The sequence below is a fragment of the Equus asinus genome, chromosome 22 (assembly GCF_041296235.1).
Source record: "Equus asinus isolate D_3611 breed Donkey chromosome 22, EquAss-T2T_v2, whole genome shotgun sequence".
Taxonomy (NCBI): Eukaryota; Metazoa; Chordata; class Mammalia; order Perissodactyla; family Equidae; genus Equus; species Equus asinus.
The window spans coordinates 52799483-52819556 of record NC_091811.1 but is presented as its reverse complement, the minus strand read 5'-3'; the positions used below and the strand labels follow the sequence as shown (position 1 = coordinate 52819556).

At 49.8% G+C, this 20074-nt stretch overlaps 1 protein-coding gene across 5 annotated transcripts in view; it reads left to right on the top strand.

Moving 5' to 3' along the window:
* Positions 1-19471, top strand: part of POU6F1 (POU class 6 homeobox 1) — a 32425-nt gene extending 12954 nt beyond the window's left edge. Inside the window, exons 4-14 of one of the 5 annotated variants that reach the window (XR_011497180.1) lie at positions 2607-2728; positions 3598-3823; positions 4351-4604; positions 5282-5410; positions 6021-6224; positions 8577-8718; positions 9272-9440; positions 10468-10592; positions 12284-12350; positions 18044-18228; positions 19141-19471. Coding sequence is in view for 3 of the 5 variants with exons in the window: in XM_044756096.2 (XP_044612031.1) it covers positions 2607-2728; positions 3598-3823; positions 4351-4604; positions 5282-5410; positions 6021-6224; positions 8577-8718; positions 9272-9440; positions 10468-10813 (1592 nt within the window). In the remaining 2 variants the exon portion in view is untranslated. Of the gene's footprint in view, positions 1-2606; positions 2729-3597; positions 3824-4350; positions 4605-5281; positions 5411-6020; positions 6225-8576; positions 8719-9271; positions 9441-10467; positions 13792-18043; positions 18229-19140 lie in introns of those variants that run through there. The other 4 variants (XR_011497179.1, XM_044756099.2, XM_044756097.2 and 1 more) reach the window with 4 other exon arrangements.
* Positions 19472-20074: the final 603 nt, after the last annotated feature.

Sequence of the window (20074 nt, the reverse complement as noted above, 5' to 3'; positions counted from 1 at the left end):
CCTTTCCATTGTGGGGATGGAGCCCCTTTTCAGAAAATTAGGGAGTTTTCCCAGGTTTATCTACAATTCCCCGACTTCCCCTTTCACCCTGTTATCCATCTTCCATGTCTCATTTCTTCTTGTACCTTAATTCTGCTCCTTATCCAAACCTGCTCTCGGAAATGGATCCTAGATCAATTGTTTACACCTTAGCATGAGTGTTTATGGTAGCATACATCTTCTTCCAGAGGTTTGTATACTTAAGCCTTTCATGAAAGTCTTCTTTGTAATGGAATTTTGGTCATCATCAAGCAGGTGAGGGAGATATTTTGAGGGTACCTCCTAAGAAGCTGCCAGCTTCCATTGTGCCTTTGGTGGAAACTTTCTAGGGATGTAATATGAAGAAGAGTCTCCTCTGAAAACAAAACAAAACTAAGTAATAGGAAGCTTTTTCAGGATGAGAATAGAATCTAGCTATTTGTGTCACGCTAAATTATTACCCAGTCCTTGTCCTACATATTTTTATAGTTGTGGCCACTGAGACACACTGTAGAGTATGACACTTACCCCCATATTATTTCTTTTTTTTTTAAAGATTTTATTTTTCCTTTTTCTCCCAAAGCCCCCCAGTACATAGTTGTGTATTTTTAGTTGTGGGTCCTTCTAGTTGTGGCATGTGGGACGCTGCCTCAGCATGGCTTGACGAGTGGTGCCATGTCCGTGCCCAGGATTCGAACCGGTGAAACCCTGGGCCGCCAAAGTGGAGCACGAGAACGTAACCACTTGGCCAGGGGGCCGACTCTGTCCCCATATTATTTCATATACTCATTTCCTTTATGACAGTCGTACGCCTGATTATGGTTTTGGCTATTGTCAAACTGCCTGGTTTTCGTTATCATGAACAGTGCCGCTTGAATGTCACTCTACTGGCCTCTAAAAAAAATTTTTTTTGAGGCATAGTCCACTCAAATTCATTCAGTTATTTACATAGGCGGAAGTCATCACATAGAAAAATACAAAGTCTTACTATCAATGAAAGGAAAAGTAATTGGCTATGAGGTTCCACATGCTTATGAAGCCAGAATAATACACAGACAGTGATAAAACCTAAATTGGGTGGTGCTATGAGAAACAGGTACATTGTTGATGGTTCTGTGAATTGGTTCAGTCTTTCTGAAAAGCAGTCTAGCAGGAAGCGACAGAAGCTCCGAATGGATTCAAACCCTTGGGCCCCGTGGTCCTACTTTGGAAAGATAACCTAATAAAATGAATATTTTGTGTCTTCAGATGCTAAGCTTTTATCATTCATGTTTATCACATTCCCATTTTCTCACTTTCATTTTTATATTTCATCGCATTTTGTCAAGCAAGATGTTAAATTTTCATAGGTTCAGATTATCCTGATTTTCTCTGATTTTTTTCAATAGTTAGAAATGTATCTCCCCTCCATAGTGGAGATAAATCTGCTGCTTTGTTTTCTTTTAGTATTTCACAAGGCTTTTGTTGTTGCTTGCTTGTCTCTTTCATTCCTTAAACAATCTGGACTTTTTTTATTATATACCAAGAACAGTATAGAACTGAGTTAGGTTGGTGCCTGTCCGTATTAAAACATGGGCTGGGAATGCAGGGTTGGAAGGTTATCAGGTTCAGTGGTTCCCACTTTAGCTGTGTGCTGAATCACAAGGGAACTTAAAAGAAAAAAGAAAGAGATGAGAGGTTATGGCCTCTGCTCCCGGATGTTCTGATTCACCGGCCTAGAAATCTATGCCAGCCAGTATTAAGAAGCCACTGATCTGGTCTAACACCCATCACCCAATACCTAGACTCCTTTAATGTCTCATCATATATTAAATAAATAATAACCCCTTTCCTCATTGTTGTGTGGCTTTGAAGAGGTTTCCCGGTGGGGCTCCCCAATACCTGACTAAATCAAGATAGCAAGAGGAAGATATAACCTGGGTGAAAAGCTTTGTCCTTGGGAATTTCCCTTAGAAGCTCATAGAAGCTGTTTATCCAGACTTCAGACCTCAGGAAATGGCAGAGAAAAGCCGCCTGGCCTGGAGAGCCCATGTGGTCCTGAGGGTGATAAAGACAAGTCCACTTTTCAGGGACTGTCACTTCTAGGACTTTGCCCTGCAGAAATCCTTGCCCATTCCCCAAGCCAGCACCTGCATCCAAAAAGTAGCCTGAAGGTGGGGTGAACAATGATCCCGTTGCTGGAAGAGCCAATCAATCCCATTGATTCTAGCGCCTTCCCTCCCTGACACATGTTTATTTCTACTAATGATTATATGATAGGTCCTAGTGTCCTACAGAGCCAGGAAATGAGAGCCTGATACCCAGCTGCACATAGGCCTGCATTTTCTTCATCTAGATGTGAGAAGAGGGTGGCCCACCTTCCAGGTCTGGCATAGCGCTCTCCATCCTCCTATTCTCACTACCAGTGGCATTTGGGAAGCTGCCTCCTGGCCCAGGGAAGGCCAGCGATTGGTCTTGGCTTATGGAGAAATACAGTGGGCTGCTGAGAGTTGCCATTTCAAGCCGCAGACAAGGCATTCTACTCTGGTGACCACTTCACTCACGCCAGGCTCACTCTTTGTCCTTCTTTCCCTCAATGCCATGTGAAGTGAAGTCACTCCCGGGGATCGCTCCGAGCCCTGCCCCTGCTGTTGCCACCTTCAGCCAAGCCCCAAGCCAGCCTCAGTCCTCGCAGACCTTGACGCCACTGGCTGTACAAGCTGCCTCCCAGGTAAGGGCCACCCCAGGAAGCTGGGCAGAGGGCCATGGTCAAGAGCAAGGCATGGGACAGCCAACATGGGCTGACCATGGGATCTGGGAACTTCATGAGGCAGGACAGGGAAGGAGCTGTGGCTTGAGGGAGGGAATCTCCTACTAGGCACCTCTGGCCTCTCCCCTGCCCCAGATCAGGCCCACTGGGAAAGGTATTTGCCAGGTCATCTCCTTGGGTCCAGCGAAGATTGTAGAGATAACGATAACTCCTGCCGTCTAATGACTAATGAGTGAATACCCTGTCAGCCCCTCCAGGGGAGGCCTGGAGGAGTTAATGGATTGTTCACGGAGCCTGCATTTAGAGCCAGAGGGCAGCCCCAGTGCAGTGAGAAGCTGCCTCCAGAATCCTCCAGGCCTACGGAACTCCCCATGACCTTTCATGCACAGATCTCCAGGGCATCCATCAAGGCTATCCTCCATCAGATCCTCCCAGAGGCCTCTGTGGGTCCTTGACCACTTGGCTCCACCAGCCCTTGCCCCCTGGTTCCTGGCCACAAAGCATTAGTCCTGTGGGCAAGAGCCCAGGGAAGGCTTGGGAGGCAGCAGAGTGTGGTGGAAGAGGCCCCTGCACCCTGTCCTGACCTGTGAGCAGGGCCGGGCCCTGTCCCCCATTTAGGCTGCATCTCTGAAGGCAGAATAGTCAGGTCCAGGTATCCCCTGAGGGTTGGGCCTCCACCTAGGGCTTGTCTCTTCCCTGCCCTCATGTGGCCTTTTTCCCATTGCCCTCAGAATGCTTTGTATGTGCTCAACTGGGTCTGTGAGACCCAGTGTTTGCGCTGTCAATGTTGATTTTTTATTTTCTTTTTGAAATCTTGTTTGCTTTTGCAGGTCTTGACTCAGGAAAACTTAGCCACAGTTCTGACAGGAGTTATGGTTCCAGCAGGGGCAGTTACTCAACCTCTTCTTATCCCCATCAGTATTGCAGGTCAAGTGGCTGGTCAGCAGGGGCTGGCCGTGTGGACAATTCCTACAGCAACCGTGGCTGCCCTCCCAGGACTGACCGCTGCTTCTCCCACGGGGGCAATTTTCAAGCCACCTTTAGCCGGTCTCCAAGGTAACGGCAGCTCTCCCCAGGACTGCATCAGGCCCCCCACCACCCTACACTATCATGCCTGCACGTGTGCTTGCCATGTTGGACTCAGAACCCGCGGCCCACCCAGGGCGACAGCCCTGGAGTCTGGATCCGATGTCCCAGGCACCCAGCCACAGAGCTGCTGCACCACCTCAGGACTCTAGGCCATGACACCACGCTGGCCCAGCAGGCCTCTCTTACTTCAGCCAACTGTCTGAGACTGCCCCTCTCCCCCTACGCCAGAATTCACCCCATGACCAGCCTCCTGAGAAGGACCGCAAGAAGATTCAACTTCTGGTTTTGAACCTACACATCTCCAGGCCCAAGGGAGGGGGGATGAGAGATGTTGGCATGTGCTGCCCCTGCAAGGATCAAGGGACTCACAGCTGCCTGTCCCCTGCCCCACTGCCCCAACCCCCTCTCATTCTGGTGCCAGATCTCTTGGGATTGGAGCCGCCCGGGCCTGCAGCTAGGCATTTCAGCACCTCTGTCTCTGCCTTGCTCCATAGCAGCTGCTGTGCTGAACGCCACTCTCCCGGCACCCGTTCAAGCTGCCGCACCAGTACAGGCCTCCTCGCCCGCCCAGCCCCGGCCACCAGCCCAGCCCCAGACGCTGTTCCAGACCCAGCCGCTGCTGCAGACCACACCTGCCATTCTACCGCAGCCCACTGCTGCCACCGCTACTGCCCCCACCCCCAAGCCAGTGGACACCCCCTCACAGATCACCGTCCAGCCTGCAGGCTTCGCATTTAGCCCAGGAATCGTAAGCCGCTGCCCTCCCCCAGGGCTGACCAGGGATGGACCAAATCTTGGGCCAAGGGTAGAACTGACCCTTCCCACAAGGGAGGAAGGAGGTGGAGGACCAGCCCCCTGAATACAGCTCTTTTCCAACACGTCAGCAGAGATGGGCTCCCTCTGAGGCCTTCTCCTGGCAGCTGCCAGCCCATCCATCCTAGACAAGAGCAGACAACTCTGCCAAAAGGGTTGGGAAAATTCTCCAGAACCTGAACCACTGGATCAGCCTTGGAGGGGGGATGATGTCCGGGGATTGCAAACTTGTGAGCTATCACTAAGGTGGAACTAGAGGCTCCCAGCCCCAAGCCAATGTCTGTCCCGTGTGGCTCCTGGCTCACAGTGGAGCTGTTAGATGTGACTAGAATCACATCAGCCACTCCAGTCTGGCCCTCCCACCCTTCCAGGCCTGGCCTGAAAGATTAGCCGGAGTTACTCTTCCATGACTGTGGCCCTGCCCCACCCTGCTGAGCCCCTGCGGCCCCTAGCCCTGGATACTGTTCAACCAGTGGACACGGGCCTGGAGCCCACATTCACATCTGCCCAGCATCCCCATCTCCCGACCCCAGTGCCCTCAGCCCTCTGCCCTCTGCCTCGGGCTCTTTCTCGCCCATTGGCCTCTGAGCAAGGCTCTTCCTCCACCCACAGATCAGTGCTGCTTCCCTCGGGGGACAGACCCAGATCCTGGGCTCCCTCACCACAACTCCAGTCATTGCCAACGCCATTCCCAGCATGCCGGGGATCAGCAGTCAGATCCTCACCAACGCTCAGGGACAGGCAAGTGGTCAAAGCCAGGGCGGAGGGATGGGGGCTGTGGAGAAGCTAGCCGGCGGGCCAGGACTTGGGCTGAGGGTCATGGAAACTCGAACAAGGTGTCATATCTCCTGTGTGACCGCTCCCTGCTAATGCTGAGGCCACCAGGGGCATAGCCACCACCCTGCCCTAGAGGCACTGACTCGAGCTGGGGGTTTTCATTTATGGAGCACCCACCTTGTGGCCAGGCTCTGTGCTAGGTGTTTTCTCAAACATTGTCTCACTTCATCTTAAGTACAGATCTATTAGGTAGAGATTTTTATTCCCATTTTACAGGAGAGCAGGCAGAGGTTCAGAGAAATTGAGCCACACAACTAAAATGTGGCAGAACAGGGATTCACAGTCTGTCTGAATCTACGTGCAGACCTGTTCCTGCTCCCCCATGGCTCCAGATAGAGAATAAAGAAAGCCACCCCTAGAGTGTGAATCCTTCACTTTATTGATGAGGAAACTGAGACCCAGAGGGGCTAAGTGACTTGTCTGAGTCCCTTCTCTTGGCAGTGTGGGGATTTGGGCTGTGGGTGCAGCTGGACCTTGCCCTCACACCTGGGGTCCCTGCCTTGCTTCCTCTCAGGTTATTGGAACACTTCCGTGGGTAGTGAACTCCGCTAGCGTGGCAGCCCCAGCACCAGCCCAGAGCCTGCAGGTCCAGGCTGTGACCCCTCAGCTGTTGTTGAACGCCCAGGGTCAGGTGATTGCGACCCTGGCCAGCAGCCCCCTGCCTCCACCTGTGGCTGTCCGGAAGCCGAGCACACCTGAGTCCCCTGCTAAGAGTGAGGTACAAGGGTTGGGATGGGCAGCGGGGTGGAGAGGGCAGGCAGGGTTGTCTGGCATGGGCTGCTTCACTCCAGACTGCCAGCAGGACAGGATTATTTTCTGAAGCCACTGGGGAAGCAGGGCACCTCCCCAAAGTGAGGGGGGCACGGGGTAAAAGCTCACGAGTCACACATGCTCTGCCCAGGGAGACAGTACCACTCCAGCCCCCCCACCCACACCACTGAAAGCATGGATATGTGCCCTGAAAGGCCAGTGCCACCCTGAGAAGGCCAGGGAGGAGGTGATCAAAGTAAACTGGGCCTTGATCAGCTCCAGGGTGAAAAGCCCTGGGAAATGAGTTCTGCACCCCTTCCCTCTTCCCCCTCCATCCCTCCACCCCTCCGGTCTTAGTGGCTTTGATTATTCATTTGTTTGTCAATTCTAGGAGCAATTTTTGAGTGCCTACTATATCCCAGGTGCTGAAGATACAGAGACGAATAAGACACCCTTCCTAGCGTTAGCTAGCTCAGCATTGGAGACAATTACGAGTCAGCATGACAGAGACTCGATAGGGGCATGGGAAGGTGCCTTGGGAACCTAGAGAAGGAGCTCTCCACAGACTGGGGAGTTTGGCAGGGCTTCCTAGAGAAGGGACGTGGACCCAATCTAAAGGGCTGAGTTGGATGAGAGAGCATTCTACCTTCATGGAATTGCAAGGAGTATAGTGTGCCGGAGCAGGGGTTCTCAAACTTGAGTATGTATCAGAACCACCCAGAGGGCTTGTTGGAATGCAGATTCCTAGGCCACACCCCAGAGTTTCTTATTCAGTAAATCTGGTGTTGGGCCCAAGAATTCCCATTTCTAACAAGTTCCTAGGTGATGTTGAGGCCCGTGGTTCTCAACTGTGGGATGCTGCTCCCCAGCTTTGTGACAGCCTCTTAGCCTCATCTGTAAAATGGAGATTATAAGAGTATCAACTCCAGAAGGTTAGGAATGTTAAAGAATATAACACATGAGGCATTTATATATATATTATATATATATATATATATAAAGAAAACACATGAGGCAATTAACGCAGAAAGCACTCAAAAAAACGGTGCTTTTATTATTATCACTGTTCTTAGCTAGTGAGGAGTCATGGAAGCGTTTTTAGCAGGGAAATGGCTGTTTAGATGTTCATTTAAAAAAAATTCCCTCTGTTATCCTGGTGGAGCCCAGAACTGGACTGTGGTGAGACTCGATTCCTTCTCACCCGTTACAAGGCAGCTTAAACAGTCCTAGCAAGAGACAAGGAGCTCTGAACTAAGGCTCAGGCCCTGGGCATGAAGGGGGAATGCCCTTGAGAGCTACCAGGAGGAAGAATCCAGGGAACAGGACCCATCCTAGAGAAATTTGCACTTTTCATACTAAAAATACTAATTTTATATATTTATAGTTTCTCCTAATTTTAGATATTATGTATGATTTTTATAAAAATTCCAACATTATGTGTAATGTAAAAAAAGTAAAAATCCCTTCTAATTATACCGCCAGAGATGACTTCTGTTGACAGCTTGCTTTATATGCCTTAAGATTTTTTTCCCCTGGAAATTCATTTTGTTTTTTTGCTGAGGAAGGTTCACCCTGAGTTAACATCTGTGCCAGTCTTCCTCTATTTTGCACATGGGTCGCTGCCACAGCATGTGTGACAAGTGGTATAGGTCCACTCCTGGGATCTGAACCTGCAAACCTGGGCCGCCAAAATGGAGCACCTAGGACTTTAACCACTCTGCCATGGGCCTGGCCCTCTTATATGTATTTTTAAAAGCAGTTATTTCATAAAAACTGTTTTTCACTTTACTCTTTTTTTTTCCACTTAGCACCATGACTCAGAGTTCTGTCCATGTCAATAGTTAAGAGATATACCTTATTCTTTTTAATGGCTGCGTGGTCTCTCATGGCAGGGAGGTCCTAGAAGTCATTTGCCAGTTTCCTATTAATGGACATTTGCGGCCTGGCAGGCTCTAGAATCAGGTGTAGCTTTCTCCTTTGAAGGTAGAGATCTGAGAGCAGTTATCTCAAGGGTGGACACTTGTTGGGGCCTTTACCAAGTGTACTGAACGTCTCTGACCCTCTGACCTGCCGTGTCACAGGTGGCTACAAGGCTCCAGCTTGGTGGGAGATATTGTCGTGCTTATTTTGGAGGTCGTCAACATTGCGTGGGTGCTAATAAGTAGCTTCTAGTCTTGCTTTTTGAAGGAGCACAGGTAGGAGTGTGCTGGGTGAGGGAGGAGATCATGCCCAATTTTGCCCTGCCTCTGGGCAGCACAGGACTCCAGCCCCCTGAGCTGGGCAAGTGGGCAGCAAGGGCTTGTTGGCTCTCTTCTCATAGGTGCAGCCCATCCAGCCCACTCCAGCTGTGCCCCCGCCTGCTGTGGTCATCGCCAGCCCAGCCCCCGCGGCCAAGCCATCTGCCTCTGCTCCCATCCCAATTACCTGCTCAGAGACCCCTACGGTCAGCCAGTTGGTGTCCAGTAAGTGGCTCCTGGAGAAGGTTGTGGAGAAGGGGAGAGGCATTAATTTGGATGCCTCGACCTCTTTAGATGCTGCTCTCCTTAATAAACTTCCTAGAGTCCAAAGGGGAAGGACAGACACCCAATGCCAGGGATTGGCTCTCTCATTCCTGTTCCTGGTGAGCTGGACTCTAGGCGTGATGAGAGTGGAGGCTGCTTAGCTGGCTGGCTGGCTGCTTCTTGAGAAGCCAAGCCGTTGGCTGTGTCTCCTGTGGTCTCTCACTAAGTATTTGAGGAATGTAGATGGCCAACAGGTGTGCTTGGGGCCAGGCGTTGCAGGGGCGTGTCGGCAGATAGAGCTGGAAAATAGACCCCTACCTCCAGACAGGTTGGTCTAAGCCCCTTTTCCCCAAGTCCTGTTTGTCTTGGGGACAGGGGTGATGAGAGTCTTAAGGGTGCATGGGCCTTTTGCCAAATGTCCTCATCCCTCACTACTTCACCAGGCCACTGGGCTAGATAAGCAGTGATGATGATCTGTTTACACACTCACCCCTGGTCCCTTCCTCTGGCCTAGAGCCTCATACCCCGAGTCTGGATGAGGATGGGATCAACTTAGAAGAGATCCGGGAGTTTGCCAAGAACTTTAAGATCCGGCGGCTATCCCTGGGCCTCACACAGACCCAGGTGGGTCAGGCTCTGACTGCAACAGAAGGCCCAGCCTACAGCCAGTCAGCTATCTGCCGGTAAGTAAGGCTACCTGGACAAGATTTGGGCCTTCTCAGGTGCCTGGTGCCACTAGGCACTCAGAGAGACCCAGGTATCTGGCCCCTTTATTCTCTCTTGCTCCTGCCTTCTTCCAGATGAGGAAAGCTATTCTAAGGGTAGACATGAACACCTGGAGTAGCCAAAGACTGATCCAGTCCTTCTGGGGGCCCTCTGAAGTTTATCCTTCAATCTTGAGCATTTATATGGTCTTTTTTTTGGGAACCCAACACTCTAAGCCATTCAGGAATCCTAGAAGGGAAGGAGTACAGCTTACGAAATTTGTCGCAGAAGTGGGAACTTCCGTTCTGGCTTGGCTCTCAACTCTAACCCACCATCACCCCTATCATGCTCCCATCTCTTCTTATAAGGCATGACTATAAAGTGATGTAGCTGATTTTCTGTGTGCAGTGTACAAACTGGTTCTGGTGCCAGTATCATTGGAAGGGTAGCAGAGGGTTTCAAACAAGAATAAGTCCATGGCTCAGGGATGGCTGAAAGGTTTCATCTGCCTGCCAGCTCCGTAGACTAGACTAGAGTGACTATTACAGTCTAGGGCCATGTTGGGAATTCTGTAGTTACATCTGGGCTCAGCTAGAAAGAGTAGTCTGACTTAGTGATGCTGCTACGAGAGTACAACTGGAGGAAGACAGTACTCATGACACCCATCTGCCATCTCTGCAGGTCTCTCAAGATGACTCCTCATAGGACCTCACTCATTTGGGTGTGAAAGTTCTAGAATAGTTGTTCATAAAGCAGTTGCACCATTATCATTGCCCTACTGAACTGAGGTCATGGGAATGGTCGCCCTGTTATGACCTGGCATACAGGACAGTCTGAGGAGTCGGGGCTTGGCCAAGTCAGGGGGGGTCTTTGTGGCAGTGGTGAGGGAAACACTGATGGTCTCGCCAGCCCTGAGAGGAGCCACCCCTTGTGGAGAGTGCTCACACCTGGGGGTGGGGAGTAAGACACTCTCACTGTCCCTTCCTGGGCTTGGGTCACATACAGGTTCGAGAAGCTGGACATCACGCCCAAGAGTGCCCAGAAGCTGAAGCCGGTGCTGGAGAAGTGGCTGAATGAAGCTGAACTCCGGAACCAGGAAGGCCAGCAGAACCTGATGGAGTTTGTAGGAGGTGAGCCCTCTAAGAAACGCAAACGCCGCACCTCCTTCACCCCCCAGGCCATAGAGGCTCTCAATGCCTACTTCGAGAAGAACCCACTGCCCACAGGCCAGGAGATCACTGAGATTGCTAAGGAGCTCAACTACGACCGGGAGGTCGTGCGGGTCTGGTTCTGCAATCGGCGTCAGACGCTCAAGAACACCAGCAAGCTGAACGTCTTTCAGATCCCTTAAGGCTCAGCCCCCAGCCCTTTGTTCCAGCACTTTGTACTTTTCCCTTTGGCACCTGGCTGCAGCCACTGCTGTGACAGCACCTGTCATTCTGCCATGTGTGGCTGTGCTTGTCCTGGGTCATGAGACTTCCCTGTGTGCATGTGCGTCAGCTGCCTCCCTCCTCTTTCCCACATATCTCACATCATCAGGATGGCAGAGGGCCCACCGAGAGCTCCAGGCTCAGGGCAGGTCACACTGAGGGAGGGGATCTGTGGTGTCACTTATAGAAGCACTTTGCTAATGTGGTTTTCGAAGGGTGAATTCTGGTTGGGAACCAGAAACTCCCCGTCTTTGGGGCAGGGCTGCAGTGGCCCCTAAAGACCACTGGCCATTAGCTTTTGTTTTCCATGGCATTCTTTCTCCACCCTCTCTTCTCCTTTGCTCCTCTGTGTGAGTGTGGCGGGTATGGCACCTCATCCAGTGGAACCACAGCCTCACCCCCCACCCCCATTGCCTGCAGGCACACTGTCCCCTGAAGTGACCCAAGAGACACAATTCCAAAAAGCACGATGTGCTGCTTGGAAGGTCAGACTCAGAGTCTGCCTTGACCTCAAGGTCAGAAGGTTCCCACACCCCTGGGGCCAGAACATGGTGTCTCCTCTCCCACATCTCCCTGGTTCCTTTGGGGGGAAATTGCACTAAAGCAGAACCCGTTCTTTTGTAATCCCTGTTGGAAGGAAGCAACAGTGAACTTTAGCTGTCCTGGAGTTGACCTGGGTCTGCAGCAGGTCGGGAACTTAGTAAATAAGGCCACCCTCCCAGATTTTGATCTAATCTCTCTGTCCATGGCCATCTCCCCTCAAAACAGTGTTGCTAAGAGAACTTGCTGCCCAGAAAATCTAACTGCCCAACTAAGCAGGCACTCTGCAGAAAAATGAAAGGAATGCTGACTCTCTTTCTCTGGTCCTCACACTCACCTCCAACCCAGTACTGAGGCCTTCTCAGAAGGGGCAAATTAAACAATAAACCAGAGAGCAAGGCCCAGGAGGAAAGGCCAACATCCAGAAAGAGCTGATGGCAGCCCAGGAAAGTGTCTTGTGGGAGGTGATGTAACTCTAATTTTCTTTGTAACTTTAAGCCTTGAGTGCTGGAGGAGAAGTCTTATTTTGTCGAGCCTGAGACCACGTGTTTGTGTAAGCAATCCCCCCTGTGCGCCCCTGGTCAAGAATACCCCTGGAGCAGGATGGGTTTTGCCTCTAGAGAGGGTAGCTATGGTACGTCAAGGGTTGGCATCTCATCTGAGCTGCTGAGTGAGTTTCCCAGCCCCACGGTGGCTGGACAGCCCCTGGAACTCAGCATGTGACTCCAGGAGGTCGGGAGAGCACTGAGAGGTTTGCTTAGTTGAGCCCAGACTTGCTGTGTAGAACATCCCTAAAGGGCCACAAGTCATGGGGCAGTCACCCCCTCTTCTCACTCCTCTTGTCCTTACAGAGCCAGGTCTCCACGTGCTGCCCTCCACTGCACCTCACATGATACACCCTGAGGAAGAGACTGCCAGGTGAGGGCGCATCACCCCCTCTGTCCATCACTGGTACAGAGCCGCCTCTTAGCCTCACTTCCCCTGGCATGCTCTGCTTCCTTTCCTGCCAATGGCTGGTCCCTTCCAGGCCCTACAGTGCCAGCATGGCCACCCTCTTGGTAGCCCTGCCAACGAGAGGACACTTGTGTGTCAAGTTGCCACACACACACTTCTGCCCCGCTGAACTGGGACCAACCAGACCTGCCAGAGGGTAGCAGGGGTGGTGAGGAAGCAGGTGGGCGCCTTGCCTGCCCCAGCCTCCCAGGTGAGAATATGTCTTCAAGGGGGAGGGTCCACCCTCGAGTTCAGGGTCATCAGCCTATCTCAATGAAATAATAGGCTCACCTGAAAGGGGAGCTGTAAACAAGTTTTCAGTGAGAATAAAGTTCCAGCGTCTGTAAGGGATTCAGTGACCTACGCTTCACTAAGTTAGAGAGGGGCAGGTTTTCACCCTCAAGCACTGGCGTTCAGTTGTACTTTCTTCTTTGGGAGAGACAAGTGGGTCATGGCTGGTGCTCTGGGAGCAGCATATAATCCAGGGTGTGTCCATGGCAGTGGATATGCAGGAGGACACCGTCTGTCCTGTGTCATGGCAGGAAAAAGACCATGAACTGCTGGTCTAAATGAGGCCTGGCCGAGCTTTCTCAGCTCCTCCCTTGTCTAAATCTGTCTTCCCAAGGCTGGGTTAGAACGAAACCCTTTTCTCCTCTGCTGGAAGGATGGGGAGGTCTTTCAGAGGAAGGATACCAGGGGCAGAATTTTCACAGGCCAAATTCCCCAGGCAGGGGGGTGTGGGGTGTCCCTGAAGCGTGCCCAAAGCGGAGTTCACCTCCCTGTGGTCTCTGCTCCTGCTCCCCCACCGCAGGGCCCCCGAGAAGCAGCTGTGGCCCTGAGGTTGGTGGTTTTGTTTTGAGTAGTACCAAACTCTGAAGGGAGTTGACACAAATTTTGTTTTGAAAGCACCTTCCTGGACTGAAGCCAGAGCTCAGTGGTTCGTTTGCCACGGAAAGGCAGGAAAAGGGGCAGAAATGGTTTTAACTGTTCTCGTGTGGGTTTTTTTTTGTTTTAAATGAAAGGAAGACCAAAACTTTCTATGGTCTGCTGAATCACCTGGGGCCTTTGACTCTGCACTAACCATGGCATTTTACCCAGGTGAGGTCCAGGGAAAGAATCGAGCCAGAGGAATTGGGGAACATACTTGAATTTGGAACGAGAGACCCTGACATTTTTGTGTCCTTGGAAATCCAGTCACCTCCGTATGCCTAGATTCCCTTCCTGTCATAGGCCAGGCTCTGACACTGAGGTTCTGACTGTCCCCCGACATGGGGCAAATACTGCTGAGGGCTGGAGTGAGGGGTGGGGAGGGGAGAAGGGAGGAGAAGCACTTGATGTAGTTGTGTGGAATAAACAGTATTTTTTCTTTTGTACTGGTCTGCTTGTTTCTCCTTCATCTCTCAGGGTGGGGGTAAAAGGGAACCTATGTCAGAGGCCAGGGAAGTGGCGGGGAGCTGTCTCTGCTGTCAGAGCTATAGCCTGGAAAATCCCATTGCAAGAGGGTGAGGGTCAGTGCCCTGGTCTCCTGCTTCAGAAGTTCTGCCCAGGCACTTCAGCCATGACCTTCCCCATGGGGTGCAGGGTCAAGGGGATGTGCCCTTTCTCCTTCTAGACCACCTTCCTGGTACCTAGGACCCCAGAATTCCCTGTTAAGCCCACTTTTCATCCTCTCTTCTCTGGGTCCTGACGACAGACTGCTGTTGGTGTGCACACTCCTAGGCCCAAGAGGTGACCTAGAAGCAGCTGTTAGAGAGCTGGGTGGATGGAGCTTGGATATGCAGGCTGGAGTGTCTATACAAACACACAAAGCCCTTTGCAGTGTGCGATGGGGCTGTGAGGAGGAAGAGAAGGCAGGCTATAGGCTAGGGGTCAGGACTGGGGAACATTCTAGCACAGAACTTCAAGGCGCCCTAGAAGTCTAAGTGCAAACCTGGCCTTCCAGGTAGTTATGAAGGTATGCTTATCATGATAGGAGGCTAGGACATTCACAAGTAGCTTGACTTATATTTTATAAAATTTTAGATGTATGGTAAGTGTCTTTTTTTTTTTTGGCAAGGAGGATTCACCCTGAGCTAACATGTGTGCCAATCTTCCTCTATTTTTTAGTATGTGGGCCACCAGCACAGCATGGCCGCTAACAGAGTGGTGTAGGTCCATGCCCAGGAACCAAACTCGGGCTGCCGAAGTGGAGTGTGCTGAACTTAACTAGGCCACCAGGGCTGGGCCCAAGTTGAGTCTTCATTTGTGCTCTGCCCCAGGCCTGCAAATGTTAGGGGCAGGCCTGCCACTTAAGCTCAGAGCTGGGATGGCATGGCTGTGGTAAGGGTCTCTCTCTTTGCTTGTCTACCTCCTAGGAGTAGAGTTCATGCCATGCTCCCCTGCAGCCCTCCCTCCTCCCTGCTCCACCTCCCTGGTACTGATGAGGTCTGGGGGACATAATCTAAACTGGTGAGAGCAAGGCATCACCTTTGATCCCACCCCGCCAGTATTCCTGAGCCGGGCACTGTGCTGTGCTCTAGTTCATGCTCCACCACCCCACCTCCACCCTAGGGACAAGAGAGGTCTAAGATTCTGATGTAAGGCTTAGGGATCAGAGGAGCTTTATAGCACTCTGAAATGATGGGGCAAAAAATCAAATAGAGAGGCCAGGCCCGTGACCAAGTGGTTAAGTTTGCATGCTTCAATTGGTGGCCAGGTGTTTGCTGGTTCAGGTCCTGGGCGTGGACTTACACACCGCTCATCAAGCCACGCTGTGGCAGCGTCCCACACAGAAGAACTAGAATGACTTACAACTAGGATGTACAACTATATACTGGGGCTTTGGGGAGAAAAAAAAAAAAAGAGGAAGATTGGCAACAGATTTTAGCTCAGGGCCGATCTTCCTTTAAAAAAAAGTCAAATCGAAGCCAGCAGTTACTTCTGCATAGATCTCACAACCCTAATATTAGCTGTCTACACTAGGCTGTGACTCCTCAGTACCCAGGCCATGGGTACGCAGTAGGTGCTTGATAAATGTCAGATAGATGATCAAACATATTTCCTACCCTCTCCTTCAAGGAAATTATAAGAGCTGAGTCCCTGACTTCAGGCTCCTGGAGAGAGCAGGTGCAGAGGATTCTGCTTAGCTATGCAGGGTTTAGACTGCCATTTGTGGGAGTGGATGGAATCTGGGTAGCAACTGGCCCCGGCTGGAGAGAGGCAGCTCACCGGAAGAGTCAGTGAAAGCTGATCTCTCTGGCTGAGACCAGCTGAGCGTGGTTCCTGGCAATTGGCCCAGGAAGACCTTAAAGGAAATGGGGTGGGTTTGTGGAGGGACTGCAGTCCCTATTCCCAGGTCTGGCATGTTCTTTTGGGTTCCTGGACCCAACTGCAGCATGCGTGCATGTGGAGCCCTCCCCACACCAACAAGCAATTCTCAGACACCAGCAGCGTTCTGATACAATCTACCCAGAGATAGTATCGGATACCACGGGTAAAGGGCTCAGCCCCACAAGACCGCCCTCCACTTCAGATGCCAGTCTCAAGCCCAGGTTGCTTCCTGTGCTTCTGAATGACCAGCTACAAATTGGAGGCTGCAATGACTGTCTCCAACTCAGGATGCCAATTGCAAGTCCAGATTGTCACCAGTACTTCTGACCAACTGGCTTTAAATCTTGGGTTTGATTAATTTGCTAGAACTCAGGATACCTGTTTATGCACTAGATTACTGATTTATTGCAAAGGATATTAAAGAATACAAACCAACAGCCAGATGAAGAGATACATAAGGTGAGGTCCTGAACAAAGGAGCTCCTGTCCTTCTGGAGCTGAGGGCCCAGCATGGTGGCACGTGGAAGTGTTCTGATTCCCCAATCTGGAAGCTCTCTGAACATCCTCTTTTTTGGGTTTTTATGGAGATTTCATTACTTAAGCATTTGGTAATTGATTCAACCTCTAGCCCTTCTCCCTTCCCCGGAAATCAAGGGGTGGGACTGAAAGTTCCAACTCTGCATTCGTGGCTGGTTCCCCTGGCAACCAGCCCCCCACCCTTAAGTGCTTTCCAAAAGTCACCTTCACTGATATAAATCCAGTGGTGGTGGAAAAGGGCTTGATATGACCATTTCACCTTTATGGCTGTGAATTGTTTTCAGAACTGAGGACAAGAGATCAAATATTATAACAAAAGATGCTCCCATTGCTCTCATTGCTCATGAAATTCCAAGGGTTTTGGGAGCTGTGAACCAAGAACTGTGGATGAAGACCAAATATGAGAAATATATTTTGGTCATCTGAGTGACTAAATATATATAGTTCTTATAAATCACAATATGGCAGGTGTCCAGTGTGCTGTGGACAGCTGTGAAGGGGGACCTGACCTTTTACGGACTGGAGAAGATGTGGGCTGGTTTCTGGACTAGAACTGAGAGATGAAGGGAATCTGAGGTCGCATGGAAATGCGTGACTGTGAAAACTCTCGCTTTCCTTTTCTCTCAACTGGAGGGTCCTTTAAAAAAGCCAGACTGGGCTTCACAGGCTCTGTGGGTAGGATGTAGGAAGACGGGGAGAATTAAAGCTAGATGGTCAGTCCCTCAAAAAAGCCTGCCTAAACAACGGTTTCTCCCTGTATCCGGAGGAAAATGCCCAGTGATTGCCCTGGGAACCCAGCAACAGTGACTGACTTGAATAAATGGATGAGAAGGGAAGCCTAGGGAATGGACGGGTGCTGATGCAGGGAGCTTGAGCCCTCAAGCCTCTGAGAGAATTGATTTTTCTTAAGAGTTAGGCAGGGCAGGTGCTAGGGTCTCCTTTTTGTCAATCACAATGATGAAGAACTATTATTATGCCCATTTTACAGATAATGAATTGAGGAATAAAGAAGATGGGGAATCCACTCCTGCTGCTGTTTTTGAGCAGCAGAACGAGGTCTTGAGCCCAGGTGGGCTGTCTCTAAAGCCTATATGCTTAACCTTACCCAATACAGGGTGGGACCCGGGGATTGCTGTCTATCTTGATCTTTTTGGTAGGATTTCCACATGTTTCCACCCACCCTGCTATGCGCCTCAACATAGTGTCTAGTTTCAGGACTTAATCCAGGGAAATGAACCATTCACCATGAGCCCTAACTTCAGCCAACAGTCCGGAATACTGAATTTGGAGCTCTGTGCCACAGGTGCTCTGGTTAATTAGTCATATTTATTATGTCTATTAGGAGCCATGATTTTTGTTGTGGGATGAACTTATGGCTACAAAAATTTTGTTTGTTGATAGATGTTGCTGGATTTCCAAGGGAACACCTGGTGGTCTTGGAGGTAGAGCCCCCAGGCTGCCCCTGGAATCCTTATTCCCAGCCCTGGCACTCCAATTTCACTCTTAGTTACATTTGGGGAGGGGAGAGGAAGAAAAAAGTGTACTCACCCCAGTCACTGAATTCTGGGGGTAAACAATCTGTAAGATCTTCTCTCCTTAGGGGAACTGAGTTCAAGGACATAAATCTCGAGGCTGATCTGCATTCCAGTTGGGAGGGGTTAAGGCTTAAGAGTCACCTTTCATTTCACCTCAGTTTATTTTTTATTTTTAAAAATATTTTATTTTTCCCTTTTCTCCCCAAAGCCCCCCAGTACATATTTGTGTATTTTTAGTTGTAGGTCCTTCTAGTTGTGGCATGTGGGACACTGCCTCAGCATGGCTTGATGAGTGGTGCCACGTCTGCGCCCAGGATCCGAACCGGTGAAACCCTGGGCCACCGAAGCGGAGCACTTGAATTTAACCACTCGGCCACAGGGCCGGCCTCCATCACCTCAGTTTATTTTAGAATTAATAAATGGTAAGGTGGACCTTTGTGAAATCTTTATTTTGGCTCAGAATTTAAACTTAGGCTCAATATTTCCAAGAAGTCCATGTCTGCCTTTTTCTAAATATTTTCCAGAGCACAGGGCTCCATGAAATTCCTGGATATGGCACAGTTATCTCTTCTGAACATCTAGTGGGAATACTCCTTGTTGAGGAGTTAAACCCATTGCCTTTAAGCTGTTTTTCGGTGTATGGGAAAACATCCTTCATCCAATATTCCTTCATAGGCACAATTTTCTGAAAATTCAATTCTCTCAGCCCTACAAGTTTCAAGATTCATCTTGGAAAAGAAGACTAGATAGGAAGCAGATATTTTTTTAGGTTGGAAGCATCCACAGGCACAGCTGGTCATGATGGTTAGATGCCCAGGCTGCGAGGTCAGTCAGTCAGGCTTCACCACTCTGAAGCTGGGTGACCCTGGGTGAGCCAATAAACTTTCCTGAGCCTCAGATTTCTTATCTATGAAATGAATTTAATAATGCTACCTTCCTTACAGCAGTGACGTGAGGATGAAATGAGATAATATACGTAAAGAACCTAGTCAGGGTTTGGTACTTAAGAAGGGCTCAGTAAACATAAGCCTATTATTATTTGCTCTGTGTCTGTACAGCGCCTAGGACTGTACCACCAGCAGAGAGGCATCACTGTAGGCAAAGCTCAGCTGAGAGAATCAGGGACCTGGACTGTAGTTCCTGGCTCAGCTGCTAATTTATATAATATTTGTTTTGTTACATATTCAATACCACATTTTTTTTGGTAAGTTATGAAGCATAATGATGAAACAGATAACCCATAGACCTATTGTCACCCAGCCCAGTGACCCCATAAGGCATTTTAACCACTGCCTTGCTCAGAACAAGCCTAACACATTCTCTGTAACTTACAGGAAACCACAAAGAGAGGAAGGAGAAGATGGCTGAGACATAGGTCAAATCCAGTCAAAGGCGGCTGAAGTCAACATGGCAATCAGACTGGACCTGACATAGACCCCGCAGCTCCTTATATACTCATTATAATATATTACCATATTATAGAACACACTCACCAACACCAACACCATAGCAGTTTACAACCACCTATTATAATTATTATTCCTCCCCTTCATTACCTAGACCCCTTTAACAGCTGCTTGATGACCCCAGGAACTGAGAAGTTGATTTGTGAACTTAATTTCCACTTTTCCATTCTTTGGCTGTTGAATAAAGCTTGCGCTGTTGAATGCTCAGCTTCCATTTCATTTTAAATCTGCAACACCAAACAGGAAAGAACTCCCCGAGGAAGGGACAGATTGTGGGTATGAGGCCCAGCCGTGGACCCCTCCTCGGAGCTCCTCCAAGTGTGGGTCGGAGTCCCACTGGAGTGAGGTGAAACTAGTAACGCTGCCACTCAAACACCACTGTCAAAGCTGCTTTTGAGTTCCTCCTCAGCTCATCCCCCTCCCGCTCCCCTTTCCTTATATGTGGCCACTACAGAGTGGTGGTGATCATTTCATTCCTTTTTCAAAGGAATGTGTGTATATTTCCCTAAATGATATATCGCTTAATTTTGCTGGGTTTTGAGCTTCAAAAAATGATGTTACCTGTATGAGGACTTCTGCATTTCCCCCCCACATTTCAAAGATTGATTTATTCATGTGGTTGAGTATAGCTTTATTCGTTTTTTAAAGCTTTATTCATTTTTACTGCTGTATAATATTCTATCCCACTCCAATTTATCCATTCTTTTGTTGGCGGACATTTGTTTTGTCCTATTTTGCTGCCATAAATAGTGCTGGGACAAACATTCTCATACAAGTCTCTTGGTATGTATGTGCAAGAGTT